The sequence below is a fragment of the Gigantopelta aegis genome, chromosome 4 (assembly GCF_016097555.1).
Source record: "Gigantopelta aegis isolate Gae_Host chromosome 4, Gae_host_genome, whole genome shotgun sequence".
Classification (NCBI taxonomy): domain Eukaryota; kingdom Metazoa; phylum Mollusca; class Gastropoda; order Neomphalida; family Peltospiridae; genus Gigantopelta; species Gigantopelta aegis.
In genome coordinates this window covers 79,850,318-79,868,441 of record NC_054702.1, presented here as the reverse complement: position 1 = coordinate 79,868,441, position 18,124 = coordinate 79,850,318, and the positions used below count along the sequence as shown (strand labels likewise).

The window sequence follows — 18,124 nt, the reverse complement described above, 5'->3', positions numbered from 1 at the left end:
TATAAATGCTTGGCTTCTATCTATAAGTGATACAGCTATAGAGATTTACCTTAGTATACATGTACATACTTCATTGGAAATATCACATACTGAAGAAAGAAAGAAATCTATTTATTTTTAGCCATTAAAAAAAAATTGGGCTGGACCTTTATCTTCAGGGTTCATTATCTATAACAATAGGAGGCTGTTTGAAAAAAGTAGGTGGCTATTTGACTGAATGCAGAGAGGTTTAGAACTGTCAGCATGAAAAATAAGCCCTGATAGTGACATCAGTAGCCACCAAAAATTGCCATCTGCCGCCTATTAATGAACACTCATGGCAGGCAGAGATGAAGATTGGGTAATTTTTTCATAATGGCCTAATCTACATGTACACCGTTTTCAAATATTAAATCTCATGATTAAGTCATGAAAACAAATGTTGAAACGGCCACTGTTGGCATTTGCACCTAAATTGTTTGTTACTATAGTATTACGCACTGTAGTACCCAGAAGCTACTGGCAAAACTGACAGTTGCTTTACTTTAGTTATTCCAGCAAGTTTTAAAAATTAAGATAGAATTTTTGATTTTTTTAAATTATTTGATTTGGTATTGGTTTAAAACTAAATAGTATGATTTTGTTTTAACAAGTTTTGACCTTCATTGTAGAGTGCCGTGTTTGTTCATCAATTTCCTTTTGAAACCAATGAACTGTAATCATTTTTCTTTTCTCTGATCCTATTCACATGGTTTTCAAGAATACATGCTTAAACATGTGTATACATATACATATTCATACTAGTATACATATCCAAGCACCATGCATATTTCATCTACACATGTATACAGGATAAAGGTATTTTGAGGATATGTAATACATTGTAGTTAAGAATAGTATTTATTACATACCTATTTAGTCTTACTATAGTGATAAAGACATCTTCAAGCTGTGTGATAAATTGATCTTGTGTCGCACATATGTGCGATCTGCACACAAACTTTTAAATTCCCTTTTTATCTTTATTAGAGTTAGCGCCTTTTTGTTACTGACGTCATATTATGCTTTACCAATTAACTCACTTTGTATTTTATACAATACACAAGGCTGCCACAGAGTATGATTCTTAATGTTAAGTAAATCCAGGAAAGGAGTGTTAATCATAGGTTTAAGAAAGTGTTGTTATGATGTTAAATTAAAAACTGTTTTTGTAAAGCATAAAAGAAGGTATGTAATAAATACAGAACTTCACACACATTGTTTTAGCTTCCGATTTATTGCACTCCTTTATTTTGCTCATGGTATATATTCTTGCACAAAATAAACTCGTACAGTAAATAGGAAGCGAAAACAACATATGTGAAGTTCTGTATATTTATTAAACCTTTTGAAATAATCAGTAGAACCTTTCTTAGCTATGGTATTATTTACTTCTTCACTTGTCATACACAGGAATATTTAACATTAAAATCATGAATTTGAGCATGTACAGACATAAATAAAATGAAACCCAGACTATTATTACAACTGTGACTTATGCCTATAACAGTACTTGTATTATGTAGATAAAATTCCAGTGATGCATGTCATAGGAATGATTACTAAACCTTTATAATGTCCTTTGTGGGAGATTATATCGGAGAGATTCACTCATTGTTAATTGAATGGTGGTGTGATGCTATTACTTAAGTCTTCATAAAACTTTATTGTGGTATAGTCTTTAAGCTGTATGTTATGTTAATGTCAAGCAGAATTTATTCATTTGTATGTATGGCTGCAAAAAAAACACCCAGTTTCTTTTATATATCGTGCTATATGTAGTAGTAATAATGACTGTTTTTGTTTATTTTTTGACTGGTGTTATAATTCAAAATTATTATTCAATATTGGAAAAAACAAATATCAGAAAATTGCAAGATTTTTCCTCCTTTGATATATTTATTTTAGTTTTTCCATGTTTTTGTGAGAGGTTTGTTGCCATTTTGTATTGAATATCTGTTGAACTTGTACAAAATATTATAAATATCATGCTTTTCTTACTGACCCTCGAACCACCACCATCATAAAATGTGCTAAAAAGTAGGATACTGAATATTATATCTGGCATGTTCACATAATATACAAAAGCAATCCAACTTGTTTGCGATTATATAGACTACTGGAATTTCAAAAGCATATTCTTGTAAACCACATTGTACACATGTATTGCTGTGCACTTATTAATAACATTTCCAGTGACTCTGCTAGTCTCCAAATAAACACAGGATGAAGTACATCCTGAACACATGCTGGATGTATTTAAAGACTATAATACACTGAACGTACTCATAGCCAATTATACAGGGTATGTGTGCATTAACAGTCCTAATAGCTAGGAGCTAACATGTGGTGTCAGTAATGAATTTGTTTAGATTGTAAGCAGTAAGTTTCATGTGCATTAGCTCTAAAGCAGGTTATTGTAGTAACAGTTACACACTTTGGAAACACTGTGTTGTAGTTTAGCAACTGAAATCATAACATCTGACATTTAGTCATTGATGAAATACAGAACTGGTTTAAAGAGAACAGGAAGTCAATTTAGAAACAGATGTTTATAAACAGCTGTAATAACACCCAAGTACATTGTTTAATCAGTGATTTATGCTTGTCGTTGTAAATAAGTGTCATTGTATTTTGACTATATCCTTTTTAATTTTTGCTATTTATTGTAATATAAAGAAAGAAATGTTTTATTTAACGACACACTCAACACATTTTATTTACGGTTATATGGCATCAGACATATGGTTACGGACCACACAGATATTGAGAGAGGAAACCAGCTTTCGCCACTTCATGGGCTACTCTTTTCGATTAGCAGCAAGGGATCTTTTATATGCACCATCCCACAGACAGGATAGCACATACCACAGCCTTTGATATACCAGTCGTGGTGCACTGGCTTCTTATAATATGGTCACGGTATTAAAAATTACTTAATACCCAAAAGGTATGTCTGTACATAAAATGAATGAATACTGACATCAGACATGTAAGTAACAGAACTTATGTTAACTTTTTGTGCACTTGGTATTTATGTGTGTGGATGTGAGTAATTTTTGGCATGCTTCCATCAGAGAACTGTTTAAGCACGCCTCTTGTGGGCACAACCTCTGACTTTGATAGAAAGTTCTGTCCATGACATGGATGTATTTATGAAAAGCAGTGTCTTTATATAATGTGTATAACATGATGTTAGTATTATTAAAGTGATAGTACTGTTTTCTTTATAATAGAAACTTTATTTAATTATTAGTTAGTAATTAACTGATTTCTAACTAGATTAAAACCTTAATAGTTTAATTGTATGAAGTAATCTGATATGAATGTGATTATAAATACTTGTCCCTCATCCTGCAGCCTGGAGGCGCATTAACAGCTTCTTACAAAGTCACTGATAAACATCCTCCATGCCCACACCTCAATTACCACATCTGCAAGTAATAAAGAAAGGGTGGACAGGCCTGTTTTCCCCATCTGTCACTGTTACATTCCCTGATACAAAATGTAACATAATACACTAAAACCAAAAAAGTTTTTATATTAATTTTTTTTAAATTTACATCCTGTAATTGCGTTGTACAATTCATAAGTCTCTGGGTTAAGTTGTGTTGTATTATTTTAGCGAGAAATATTCATGAATGAAACATTTACATGTCAAACATGAGCTGGTAGTGGTCTGTACAACGTAAATAATGTGCCCCTGTGGTTGCATTGAATTGTGAGGATAATGTAGGTGGTCAAATGGCTGGTCGGCTCCTGTGTTAGTGTTGGTGATTGTATGCGACCTCCAGCAGCTGTCACTGTGGTGTTATGACCATAAAGGCCAAAGGGACTGGACAATCTGGAATGTCTGGATTCTCTGCATATCACAGTGTTTAAAAGTTTGGATTACTGGAATGGTTGGTCATGCAAGCATGGCAGTGAAGACGGGGTTATGTCAGTGTTACTACTGAAGGTATTCTGGCAGGCTGGGTTTGAATTAAAGCATATTATTGTGCTATACAGAAGCATTACCGAATACATGATTTATTATTCTAAAACTTATTTGAACAACCTATACTAAAGGTTAGAATGCATGAATTAATTACTGTAACTGTTTTGAAGATGTGCATGATTTAATGTAGTTAAATGTACACATGTGTGATTGTTATTCCAAATTCTCAAACATCTTGTAGGAAAAGATAGTTTTAGTAACAGATAAGTATATACTAGTATGTGCTGTGTAAATATACATTGGTGTGGGGAACTGTTATTATTTTGATTGCAGTTTTAAACTTATTTTACACTTGCCTATTTTATCTGCATGTCTTTGTTCCTGATATAGCTTGGTTATCAGAATGCTTACTTGGAGTGTGCAATTAATAGTTGATGTATTTTTCATGCTGGGGTGTCATTAAACATTCATTCATTCATCCGTTCATTCGTTCATTCCTTGGGCTATGATGGGTCATAGAATCAATCACCCTTGGTGGATCTGGGGTTTTCCTCCATCCTAATCAGTGAACTGGTGTATGGTATGTACTGTCCTGTATGGGAAATTGCATTTTAAAAAGATCCATTGATGCTTTTGGTAAGATAGCCAATTTGATAGAAGCAGGTTTCGCCTTTTGCTCAAGTATTTAGATAACCATGTTAGACACCTGTATGATATCTGTATTTTAAAACACATGTGCTAAAGGTGTCATTCCATTGTTCGTGTAGATAACCTGCTAGATGATTTGGACTTGATCAAACATGTACCTATACATATAGATAAAATAACAAATTCAGCACAAAAAAAAAGGAAAAAGAAAGATTTCTCCAAAGAACTACATTTTGAACACTGTTTAATGGTGTCTTCACAATGTGAAATATTTCGGTATGTTCTTGGTATGCAGTTGGGCACAAAGCAGTGGTTTTAAACTCCTCCTCGTCTGGATCGTGGTAAGGTCATGTAGTTTATTTGCTATTCCTGCTATGTGAGAAATGAAAGTGCTGCAGGTTAAACAAAGTATCACAGTTGATGTGCTTGCTTGTTTGAGAAGTTGTGGGTTAATACAGGGTCCAGTCAGGCCAAAGAAACGAAAATCTCAGTCATTTGGGAGGATTTCTTCCCTTTTTTTCTCTCTCTCCAGTGTATTGCAGGTTTTGTGCTATGCATTAAACAGCATAATCTTTCCATTTACTTAATGCTTAAAAAAGATATATTAGTAAATTCTGAAAAAAGAATATTATAGTTAAAGGGACATACCCTAGTTTTTAAACACTAAGGCATATATATATTTTTTTACTTTTTACTATTAGATCCGTTTTTGATAACTGACATCATACTTTACTTAGATTTTATTGTTCAGATTATCTATTTCCGTTCATTCTGGTGTTTCTAATATCACAAAATGCATTTCTCATATTTTTAAAAACGCATGTGTGTCTGAGAAGTAGCAGTTATGGAGTCGAGTTTTAGTCTATTTTTAGAGTGTATTTCACCATTTCAAAGTCACAGACTCATGTTTTGCTCAGTTGTAATTTTTTCCAGATGTGTTTTAGGTTTGTAGATTAACTAAACTTAGTGTTAATTTTCACGGGTTGAAACTAGGGTCTGTCCCTTTAACAAAAGATTTTGTTTTAAGTATTAAAAAAACTTTATTGCATATAAATATCCCACAAATGGAACATATGCACAAACAAGACGCATACAAACATACTATTATAATGACTAAATAAGATGACAGTAATTATGACTAATGCTGATTTAATACAGCTATTGGGTTAAAGTAATTTTTTTGTACATTATGATCACCAGCAATTTAATATATAATTGTTCTCATAATAATATGTATATATAATTAACAGACACTTGAATGTTAAATACAATATGTTAAGCATTTTGTAAAAGTAATCATTTAATTATTAGTTGTATTGTTATTATTGAGTAGCCATTAAGTAGAAATTGCCTTTTAATTGAATTTGGGAAGAAAATACATTTACTTTTCCTTTTGGGATTACAATACTTAACTCACTAAACATTACTTTTATTCACATAGTGTACAGAATGCTATGCATGCTTAAGAAAGTATCTAAAATATTGAGGTTTTTGAAGGTTGGAATTTAGACCTGACCACTTTCAGATTGCATTTGGTGGCAATTATAAAAGATCCTTTGCTTCAGGATGTCCTTGCTCCATTAACCCAAACATCCGAATTGTGTGTCCAGGACTGTGTGTTTAAACCTTAGCTGTCATCAACCAATATATTTCATGCATATGTGATAATTGCATGGAATGCTTGTTTGGCAACACATTGTTTAATCAGCTACATGCATTGTTTCATCTTGTAATTGCTACTTGACTTGGTGTGTTAGAAAATCAATCTACTCCCAACACTACTTTTGCAAATTAATTTTAAATTTATTTCATTTTGAAATTGTTTTCATGCCAAAATTCTCCTTTGGTTTTAAGCATGCTGTCCAGAGCACACATACCACACTACAGCTATCTGTTAAGACCGAGGCTAATAGTTCTTAGTGTGTTAGACATAAGGCAGTGCAGTTGCCTTAAACCTCCCCATTATTACTGATTTAAGCTGGTCCTGGGATGTGAACCCAAAACCTACCAGCCTTAAAGTCGTTAAAGCTGATGACTCAGCCACTTTGTCACTGAGGCCGGTCCATGCAGTGCTGCCAATTTATACTCTTTTAAAAGTATTATACTTTTTTCTTAGAAATACTACTTTTTAATTAATTATTTTTCACATGAAAATACTTTTTTTAATACTTTTTTCTACAAAAAATAACTTAAGAAATCCAATTTCAAATTTGACCAGATTTGTGCTTTGCAAGTCTTTTTTCAGGAGTGTTTTGTTCTTTGTTGAGTGGAGTGTTTGTTGAGCTCTCTAATCCTGCTGCTCTCAGTGACCAAGTGAAGGGTACTGAAATATGCAGAAGAGTGTGTTCAATAATCACAAATCCTCACAACATGGTACACACCATTTCTTGAGGTTAGTCATAAGTAGGACAAAAGTAGCGAATGTCATGTGGTTTACCTATTGGGGTAAGTTGATGAAAAATTATATTTTTTAATACTTTTTTTTAAGACTATTTTGATACTTTGTTTTGGCATGATTCCATACCTTCTTTTTTTTTAAATGCAGAGTGGCAGCACTGTCCATGTAAATTAGCAACAAGGAGTCTTTTATATACACTTCCCGTGGATATGACAGCATGTGTCATGGCCTTTGATAATATCAGTCATTAATTGAGCTTTGGTTGGAATTGGAAAGAACCTATTAACTCGGGTCCACATGTACCAGTAGGTATGATAAATACTTCACCCCATCAATTATCATGTGAGTGTCAAGTAAGAAGACGTCACGTGCACGTAATATTATATATGTTGTTATTACTATTATTTACTTGACAGTATTCATTATTTAACTGTAACTAATAAAAAGAACATTCTTTTTTAGTAGTACAATGTGGTAGTATGTATAAATAAATAACATCAAGTAAATCAGTAAGAGCTTGTGGAAAATTCAAAATGTATACATTCACTCTTGGGGGTTTTGTGAGCATGATTCAAAATGTATACATTCTCTCTGGGGGTTTTGAGAGCATGAATCAAAATGTATACATTCTGGGGGTTTTGTGAGCATGATTCAAAATGTATACATTCTCTCTGGGGGTTTTGTGAGCATGAATCAAAATGTATACATTCTCTCTGGGGGTTTTGTGAGCATGAATCAAAATGTACACATTCTGGGGGTTTTGTGAGCATGATTCAAAATGTATACATTCTCTCTGGGGGTTTTGTGAGCATGAATCAAAATTATACATTCTGGGGGTTTTGTGAGCATGAATCAAAATGTATACGTTCTCTCTGGGGGTTTTGTGAGCATGAATCAAAATGTATACGTTCTCTCTGGGGGTTTTGTGAGCATGATTCAAAATTTATACATTCTCTCTGGGGGGTTTGTGAGCATGAATCAAAATGTATACGTTATCTCTGTGGATTTTGTGAGCATGATTCAAAATGTATACATTCTCTCTGTGGATTTTGTGAGCATGATTCAAAATGTATACATTTATTCTTGGTTTGTTTGGTTGTTTAAGTTTCCTTTTTATCTTTTCTTTTTCTTTTGGACATATCTCAGTGTGCTAGTATTGAAAATCTCAGTGGCTGTGTTCTTAGTTGAATCTTGGTTCACTGCATTAATAGCCCTAGGCCGTATGTCAGGCTTTCCGAGTTGCTGACCTATTTCCGAGAATACCTGCTAGGAATTTGTTTTCATTCATTGCTGCTGTCACTTGTCCTGCCTTGCTGATCTGGCTTTGTATGTTTGTTGTTTTTCTCCGACTTACTATGGATTAATTTCTCGACCATGCACGAGATTGGTGTATTTCACTGGATTTAATAACATCGTGTCAGGACATTCTAGATGATTATCTTCTGTAAAGTGAGTTTTGGTACACATCTTGTTTTCACTTAGATGCAGCAGTATCTTTAAATGGTTATATTCCTGTTCTCAGTACATTCGGCTAGATGCCCTTTGAGTACATCTGTTCATCTCAGTAATGTCAGCACGTATTGGATTTCTTTTAGCTTTGATTGTAAAATACATTTACTCAAATAAACTACTGTTGTCTAGGGAAAATCAATTGGTTACTGGTCCATGTTCATTTCATTGTACACTAGCTGTACATATAGTAAAAAATATTTTTAGCTAAATTACACATCACATTACAGTTGTAGATCTTATATCTAGTGGCCGTTGTAACTGTGAGTTAGAACAGCATGTTTTGAATATATATATATATAGCTTGCAAATATTTACAGTGCAACAAAGGTTTCCATCCGATCTATAAGTTGCAAATGTTTTATATGTTAATCAGTGTTGTTTTCCAGCCATTATATTCAAAAACTCCCCTTCATGAGAAAGTGGTTTTATTTGTACTAATTAGTTAAATGTTATATATTTCTGTGTGTAATGGATATATGGAGTGATATATAGTTAATATTTACAGTGGGTTCAACTGGTAATTGATGCATTGTTTGTTGGCTTCTGAATTCTTAGTTATTCTTGTTTATAGGGGCCTATACATAATGGACTTAAAAAAACAACAACATGAAAAGGAGCATTTTGTTTTGTTTAGAAGTGTTATTTTTGTCTAACTAAACAGGGTTTTTGTCGGAGGGTAAAACGGGTATGGTGCCATACCCAAATTGTTTTGCAGATTTTATTTTTTTAAGTTAACCTTTGGACAAAATGAATAACTTAAGATTTTCTTAACCTAACCCTAAAAATAACCCATTTTCATTCTGTCGACTAAGTTGCATTCAGCACACACATTGTAAATATTCAGTTCCATAGCGCAATACCCAAAAATTTATTTCTGGCAGAAACACTGCTAAAAACCCAACAACCCTGTATATTGAACCGATTATTATTAATTTTTGTATTGCCCCACCTCACGTTATTGTAGGCTAGGTACAGCCTGGTCAAACTTAGATGTTAAATAATTAGTCTAAACATCATAAACAAAGTGTGTAGATATTGCATTTAGCACTTTTGTTTCAAATATGCTTCATATCTTGACTGCATCCTTTTATTATTAGTCTCGTAACCCTGACATTTGACTAGTTCATTAATACTGGACAGTGAATCGTGTCCATGCTTGACATTCTTATCTGCCTGGCATTCAGACAGATCTGATAGAATGGCTTCTCTTCAAAATGTGCATCAAGAAAGGTGACAAAACCAGACAGTGTTTGAAGCCCCCTAGCTTCGTGCAGGCTTAGTTGTAAAGTTCACCCGCACTTCATGGGCAAAGCCTGGTCTGTAAGGTTATCTGACCAACAGCAAATGAAAAACATGTGATGAATATCTGACTTCAAAGATGCCATTCCACACCCTTTAATTGACTATACAGTGCAACACATGTTTCCAAGCCTGTTGGGGGAGTGAGTTAAAACAACATGTGTCATTGACACTTGAGATAAAAAGTCAAATAATAGTTTATACTTTGTGTATCAGAATGGGAATTGAATGAATGGATGGATGGATGTTTATTTAATGACACAATCAGCTCAATAATACACATCGACTATTGGCTGTCAAACAATGGATGCACTTCCTTTTTTATCTGTAATAGAATACATGCCACTGTTGACAGTGAATTGATGAATATACAGAATACTAAACTGGCATCATAAATAATAGCTATATATGGTTCAATTTATTTATGTGTTTTTCGATTATTGTTTTCTAAATTTACAGGGTTGTGAAGAGAATTAAACACAAGCATACTATGTAAACATAGAAATTCATTAAAAATGTTTTTAGATCTATAAAATCAATTTCTTAAGATTGAATTCTAATAACATGTACTTGAACCTAGTTCTAAATCTTAGGCTACATTACTAGGTATAGTTGTTATCCTATAATATTAATGTAAGGTAGTGATACCAGGGCCCCTAACCCTGGCATTAGCATATTTCATTTCTGGGGACAATAAACTTTTGATAGAAAAAAAAAGAAGAAAAAAAGGTATAGTTGTTAGAAACAACATAATAATAACACTTGGGCATGTATTTCTTAAATTTATAAGTTTTATACTGAATTATAATTTGGAAAGCAGTTCATCCATTGCCTTTCAGTAATAGAAATATGTTGAATACAAATTCAAATACTCTTTTTTTTAAAGTTTGTGTTGAACTAATGTGAACTAAAGTGAATGACAGTCTGTTGCAAATGGGCCACATTCAGAAGAGATTCCTTCTTCTACTTTCATTCATGTAACCTATATAAATACTGCCATATACACATCCCATGCTGTCAGATTAACCCATGGATTAATGTTGATAGATTACCATATAATATGTTATCATGTACTGTATAATGTGTTATCATACACTGTGTAATATGTTATCATGAAGTTGTAAGCATTCCCCAGTCATTGCTGACCTCCATTCATTGCCACAATCATGTATACTAGATATACTCTATCCAGGTAAAAATATTTCTTTGATGAGTCATAATGATGTTCAGTAAATCATTGTGTGTATATATACACAGAAGCAACATAACATTCTAGATGGTTTTGTTGATTAAATTTGTTGTGCATGAAGTACAGTTTAACATTTCATTTACATTGTGGATAGAGTAATCAAATCTGTGTTGTGTATAACCACCTATGGGTGTATAAAAAGTGGCATTTTTTCGGCTTCTTAATACAGTGACTGTATGTTGAATGCCAAGTAAGGCCATGCTGACATTTCCACCTGTAACTGTTATGGCATGGTTTTTGGCGTGGTGTAGGTGTGGAAAATAAACATAAAAAAATTATGTTTGTTTATAAACTGTACATATATATCAATGTTAAGAATATGAATTGTATTTTCACACTGGTGTAGAGTTATCAGTGAGTGAGTACCATTTGTAAATGTGATGTCCATCTGTATGATGTAGGTAAGAACAGAATGATATCATACAACTGTGTGTGGCGCGTGTGAAATCCAGTACAATTCTTATCAGCTGGAGATATACATAACACTTTACCATCAGTATAACGTAAATAAACATAATACAGAATAAGTCAAAGTATTTATAGGCTATGCTTATATTTTGTGTGCAGGTAGATTTCATGGACTGCAATAACAACCAATGCTAATCCACATAAAAAAGAAACAAAATAAAATTGAAACAATGTCAACTGAATTTATGAAGCCTTTTTTTTTCTTAAAAAAAGTTTTGAAATGAGCCCATGAGATCACAATTACTACATATTTGCGATTAAATTTTTTAAAAAGAAGAAAACAAAATTGTTTTACTTATTAATTAAAAAAGAAGATGATTTTTCCATAAAGAAGTTCATCATTTTCAATTAATAATACACAAGAGTAAAATATAGTAAGAAAAAACAAACAAAAATGGATGGCAAGCTTTGACATTTTTGTAACAGCCAGCATAAACTATCATGAACTTACCAACATGTACCATACCCAGAGTGATTAACTATTAATTATTTCCAGAATGGATTAACACAACAACCCGCTTTTCACCAGTTTCAACAAAATTACTCCTGACAGCTCAGGTAATTTCCGCCCGATACTCTTCAAAGTTGTTGAGCCTCGTCAAATTAGGAGTGTAATATGCTTACTGACAGAATGCCAATAATCAGTTACAAACACGGCATTCCTTCACCTCAAGTCCGCAAGCCAGCCATCTGTTACATTACATACTACACACCTGCACAAATTACAAACAAGATGGAAACCCGGAAATTTTATTTCTTAACACATTTTTAAATTATACAAACGCTTTCTTGGATAGAAAAGTAATGCCAGTATACTATATCCCATAGAGCTTCTCATGAAAAGCTATTATTACTATGATTTAGTTGAGCGTTTTTAATTATTATCTTTTAAAAAAAATCCAAAACCCCACAAAATTTGCATGTCACACAGTTAAGAAATCATAATTTAAAAATTAGTTTAGAAGGGTTTTTCTATACAACGCATGTATATGATGTTATACAAAATGAAAAAGTATATACATGCATACATGTACAAGTATATATTTATTACAAAATGAACCTTTTCTTTGTTCTTTCTTTGTATTGAAAACATTTTAAAGCAATTTTGAAATAATATGTAAGTAAAAGAAATATATTTGACCATACATGTATATATCTTTTTAAAAATATATTATTTCATGTTTTTTGAAAATATTACTAAAAATGAAAGAAAACTAGTGACATGCTGTCATAATAAACTGAACAGTGTATTATAACACTGATGAAGGTAGTTATCTATTCAGGAATGTAACCAAATATGGAGGGGGAAAAAACTACATCTCAGCCTATCCTATAAATAAGTATAGATTACCTGAATGTTTTAAGCAATGCAGCTATGATTTATGACTCAAGTTTAAAACAAATCAGGAAGGATAACACCAATGTAGATACTACATCACTGATTCTGACCTGGGTTATTATATAAAATGCCATATTAAAAACATGCTAAGAAATAAATTACAACTAAAACTTTTAATAAAATAAAATTAAATACTAGAAACGTAGGACAAAATATACTTTTTTAATTTCATGTACTTGTAATCATACTATGCACCATTTTTCAAATGCAGAGTTTTTGATATACACAGCTCTTATGGAAACACTGCTATTGATAATTATATATATATATACTTTTTTTTAATATATATTTGTTTAAATTGTGCATACTGTCTTGAATAAATTGGGTATATAGCTTCTAGAGCTGACCAGGTTTCCTCACCTCAAATTCCAGTTTATGAAATCACATTGGCAAATAGTTTGTCAAAAATTCAGAAGCTAACGATGGATCTAAGTTGCTGCAAAGAAAAAGAAAGAATAATATTTATTTTGTTTAAAAAGTAAAAATGGTAAAACTTAGTTTAAATTTTGATGAAAGCAAGCATTTGCACCTGTCATAGATTCCTGTACATGTACTTGTTAACAGAGGTGGTAAGCTTATGTGAAGAGGTGCAGTGATTCAAATAGCAGGCTGCTGGTTAACAGCACGTGCACATGAGTGTTTTTGTTTCAGTTTTCTCTTCATGACTCATTTAATTATTTTTATTTTGCAGATGAATACAAATTCCTAAACTGAAGCAGCCACCCAATCCCAAGGTGGTGCAGACTACAAAAACAAATGCCACATTTCCAAGAAGATGTAACTTGATCTGAAGACAAAAGTCGGTCTGTGTTTCTCAATGGATCAGAGGGCAGTGCATCACAGGTGGACTCCCTACAACAGAACTGTTTCAACATGCAGACAATGATTTAGTGCATTCTGCATGTAAGATGCAACACTTTCTGACAGGTTACGTAGCATTGTGCTCTTCATACAGAGTGCAGTGCATTCAATTAAATGCAAGATGTTAATGTGTTTATGGTTACTGGCTTGATTACATACAATACCTGGATAATGTAATGCGCCAGCATGAGTGAATCATTCCCACTGTGAATTAATGACTTGTAGCTTCTTAGTGGAAGATAAAGCTGCTGAACTCAGAAGCTGTTGTTTTGCAAGTGGATTACGAAATAAATAAAAATGTATGGAGATGTTGTCTTGCCCTTGGGAATGTGCTGTGTGATAGGAGATGGGTTGCCAAGTGTTTTCTGTGGAGTAGGGTGTACCTGAGCATTTGTGCATAATTTACATGTAGGAATGTAGCAGTAGTGCAAGTGAGGCTTGCACAGCTTTTAAGTTCAAGAAATTGAGGTGGCAATGGCCACACAAAACAAAGGGTTTTCCCAAGGATGTTCCGATATTGAAACGGTCAGACAACGAGCAATGCAGGCCGTGGAGTATTACCAGCGTCAGATGGCACCTGTGTATTCTGGTAGCAAAGCAGATAATCCACATCCTGGGGAGTATGTCCCAGGTAAAAACTATGGTGGTTACAACTATATGTCCACCGAAGATGACCTCCATTCTGGTGTGGAACCTGCTTCATCAAGTAATTTCTATCGTGCAAAAATGAAGGCTGGAATTATAGACATGCGTAGTTCTATGAGTGAACGCATTGGGACTGGTCGGAGTCGATCAAGGACTTTCCATGGTCTTCATTCTCAACCTGGTAGGGCAAGAACTCACACTTATTCTGTGGAAAACAAAAATCGTCCAAAGCCTGTGCCTCCTCCAAAGCCTGCTCATATGTCAAAATCATTTGTTAAATCATCACCACAAGGTACTTCCAAAGCATTATATCGTAGTAATAGCAATGCAGAAATGGACAGCCTTGAGTTAATAGAGGATGATTTGCCACCTACTGGAAGTATGCATCGGGAATATGGTAGTACGTCGTCACTGGATCTCCTTGGCACTAGTGGAGACAATGATTTTTTTGCAATGTTGAAGGATTTTCAAAATCAGAACCTTGATCAGAGGAGCCCTGCACCATTAAAACTCCATGAACTGCTTCGAGGTAGAGCAGACCTAAATAAGGAAAGAGATAAGGTTTCAAATGGTAGTGTAAACTTTGATAAGGAAAATGATGAAAATTTAGACAGTCCAAAAGTTAAAAATAAATCCAAGCAGAAAGACAGAAAAACTCGAGCTAAGTCAATAACTGGAGAAACGAGTGCTGGAATTTTAAAGAAGTTGCGTGGCAGCAAGCCAGATGCTGATATTACTTCCAAGTTGGAAGACAGATTTGATGATGGCAAGGGAGAAGAACGGTGTAGACGGAAAGCGTTTGCTCATTTTGACTGTCAAAGTGTAGGTGTGAATTTGAATGAAGTGATCAGAACCAAGCACAATTCAGGGATTGTACGTAACACAACAACAGGGGCATCAGCTGCCTCGTTTAGTCGCAATAGCTATGCAGGTGATAAGGACGATCCAGACATTATTGCTGGAACAGACGATGGTGATGGTAAATCAAACAATTTGGTGCTCAGTTGCCCCTTCTTCCGCAATGAAATTGGCGGAGAAGAGGAAAGGATAATAAGTTTGACTAAGCAGACGGCTCATAAACGTGTTCATTCTGCTGGGGATACAAAGCACAGCAGCCAAACTCACAGTGCAATTTCCTGGTACCGCCATCCACAGTGTTGTGGAGTGGCTGTGCTAGACTCTTCTCAGTCTCCCTCCGGCAAGGTGCTGCCACCCCAGGTCTCTCATCGAGGTCATATCATAGAGTATGTGGATCATGGTGCATTTTATTACAGACATTTCTTCAATGGTTTCGGTAAGTTAATGCATACTGTAAAATTGTTTTAAAACACCTAAGGGCATAGTTGTTATGCTAGTACTAGGTAAGTATGAATAATAATGAAAATTGGAAACAAATTTTCTAAATTTACAAAGCCTTTTTATGTGTTACACATGTGTAACTTCATACATTTACAACGCTTAAACACCTGCGTTTAAGAAAAACAGGCTTCATAAATTCAACCCTTTTTGTTAAATGTATGTAACAACTTAGTGAGTTGATGTATCTTTGAACCTCCTTCTTCTTCTTGTTCTTCTCTGCATTGAACCACCTCTCCACAGGTGCACCAATTTTATTGGAACCAGGGAACCAGTGATACTCTGTTAAATGTTCAGTAGAACAATTCCCGTAACTGTGGCCAGAATGACTTCATATAAATACTAATAACGCTAACATGTGCTGTAAAACTGGTACGTTTGCAGTACATATCATGTAGTATAGTAATAATATTGTTTGTATAAAGTTATCTTTCTGGCAGAAATTAGTGGGAATTGTTTTATTAGGTCAGCTAAACTAATACATATGTCCATATTAAATTTAAATTTGAACACTAGCCCTAGTGTAATAAAAACTAATATCAGTTTTACATCAACATCAATAAATTTATTACCAGAAGATATTTCTGGAGGTCTGTCAATAAACTGATGGTAACATAATTTACATTTAGCTTGCTTTTTGTACTTTTGTTGTCCGTAATTAAATACTACATTTTGTTTGACAAGATTTAGTCATGCTATAACCTATTTATCTGTCTTGTTATGCTGTTAAATTAGATAACACTGCATCATATTACAGTTGACATTGTCAAAACTGCTAAAAATATTCCCAGTAATTATATATAATTTAGGATTATCAGCAAGCACAAATTTAATATCCATGACCTTTGGAGAGAAACTTCATTTTATGAGCAAAATTTTAATAAATATATTTCTTTTAATCATTAATCCAGTCAAAAGTTGAATAACAATCATCTGTTTATATAAAGGACATTTAGATATATTCCTATTTCATTTACATCTGAATTTGTGGACAGGTTTGACTATAACTATCTATTTCTTCATACTGCATGTAAACGGCTTCTAGAATAAATTTTTTTATAAAAAGCCACTAGCCATGGGATCAGTGATTTAAAACATTTACTAGCCATGATTAAAAATTCACTAGCCCTACTTTAAGTAAATACAATTTTACTAATAGCAATTATAAGATGGGTATTATTAAGAGGGAGATAGAACTTAAAAACCCTTAGATTTGGGGGGTTGGGAGGATATTCATATTTACAAAATAAACTTAAATGAAGCGTTTGACTACTTCTTTTCTTGTCTGGCATGGCGATAGTAGTTATTTACTAGCCCAACATGGGAGTGGGGCTACCATAATCTAAAATCTTTGCGTCTGTCTTATATTGCTATTTTCAGTTATCTAAATATTATGCCTTTCCCACTCCAGAATTAACTCTAATGGATCTTGCTAGGGATTTTCAAAACTATCTAACGCTACGAAATTTTAAAACCATCATAGGCTATGACATCACTACAGCATAGTGACGTCATAGCCTACAATGGTTTTATGATTTTGTAGCGCTAAGATAGCTTCGAAAATATGGGCCTTGGGTTATAAACAGAATTTGCCGAGTCACACTTTAGTCTGTCTACCTGTTAAATTCTGTCCATACCCTTATAGATCTATACCAGAAATAACAGACAATCCTCAAATGTAAATGGGTGTTCCTGAACTGCTATTTATCTTGTAACCTCTCAGACTTGGAAATAACAGCTTCAAAACTGACACAAGGTCAGAGGTTATTTTGTAGACAGATACAAAACACAGTACAGCACTTAGTTAAAGATTTGACAGATAATACTACTTCTGCTTGCCAACATCTATAACACAAAAAACAATGTTTTATTTATAGCATTCACCTTCCACCATGCTAGAGACATCTCATAATTATTATTTGTAATCAACTTGAGTATCTGGAATGAGTCCATTATCTGCATAACTAACTCATAGTCCATCCCACAGGGAATGCCTTTTTTTATTTTATGGAATTTACTGCAAGTTATATATTTCTGAGTCGAGTGTGTTCTAAACTGGACACAATTGTTTTTTTGTTTTTTTAATTTCCAAAACACTCACTTTTTTTCTGATTGAAACAAAACAGAAATTATTTACAAAAAACGTTTTTGTAGGATGATGGGATGGACTAGTATTTCAGTTTTATTATTAGAAACTGTATACTGCTATACTGTGTCTTGTTTACAAAGCTCTTAGCATGGAGTGGAGATTCTACTTGATCTTCTTCACTCAAATGTCATGCAATTTGTACAGTTTTTAAAGTAAGGTGCTAGATGTCACACTTGTTTATAACA

General features: G+C 33.5%; 1 protein-coding gene across 4 annotated transcripts in view; it reads left to right on the top strand.

The window, feature by feature from the left end:
• The window catches only part of LOC121371170 (signal-induced proliferation-associated 1-like protein 2), a 104,952-nt gene that overhangs the window by 23,966 nt on the left and 62,862 nt on the right, over positions 1-18,124 (top strand). For all 4 annotated transcript variants that reach the window (XM_041496864.1, XM_041496863.1, XM_041496865.1 and 1 more), the window contains exon 2: positions 13,620-15,728. In XM_041496864.1, the coding sequence (XP_041352798.1) occupies positions 14,264-15,728 (1,465 nt within the window). In that variant the 5' untranslated portion in view covers positions 13,620-14,263. The remainder of the gene's footprint in view (positions 1-13,619; positions 15,729-18,124) is intronic.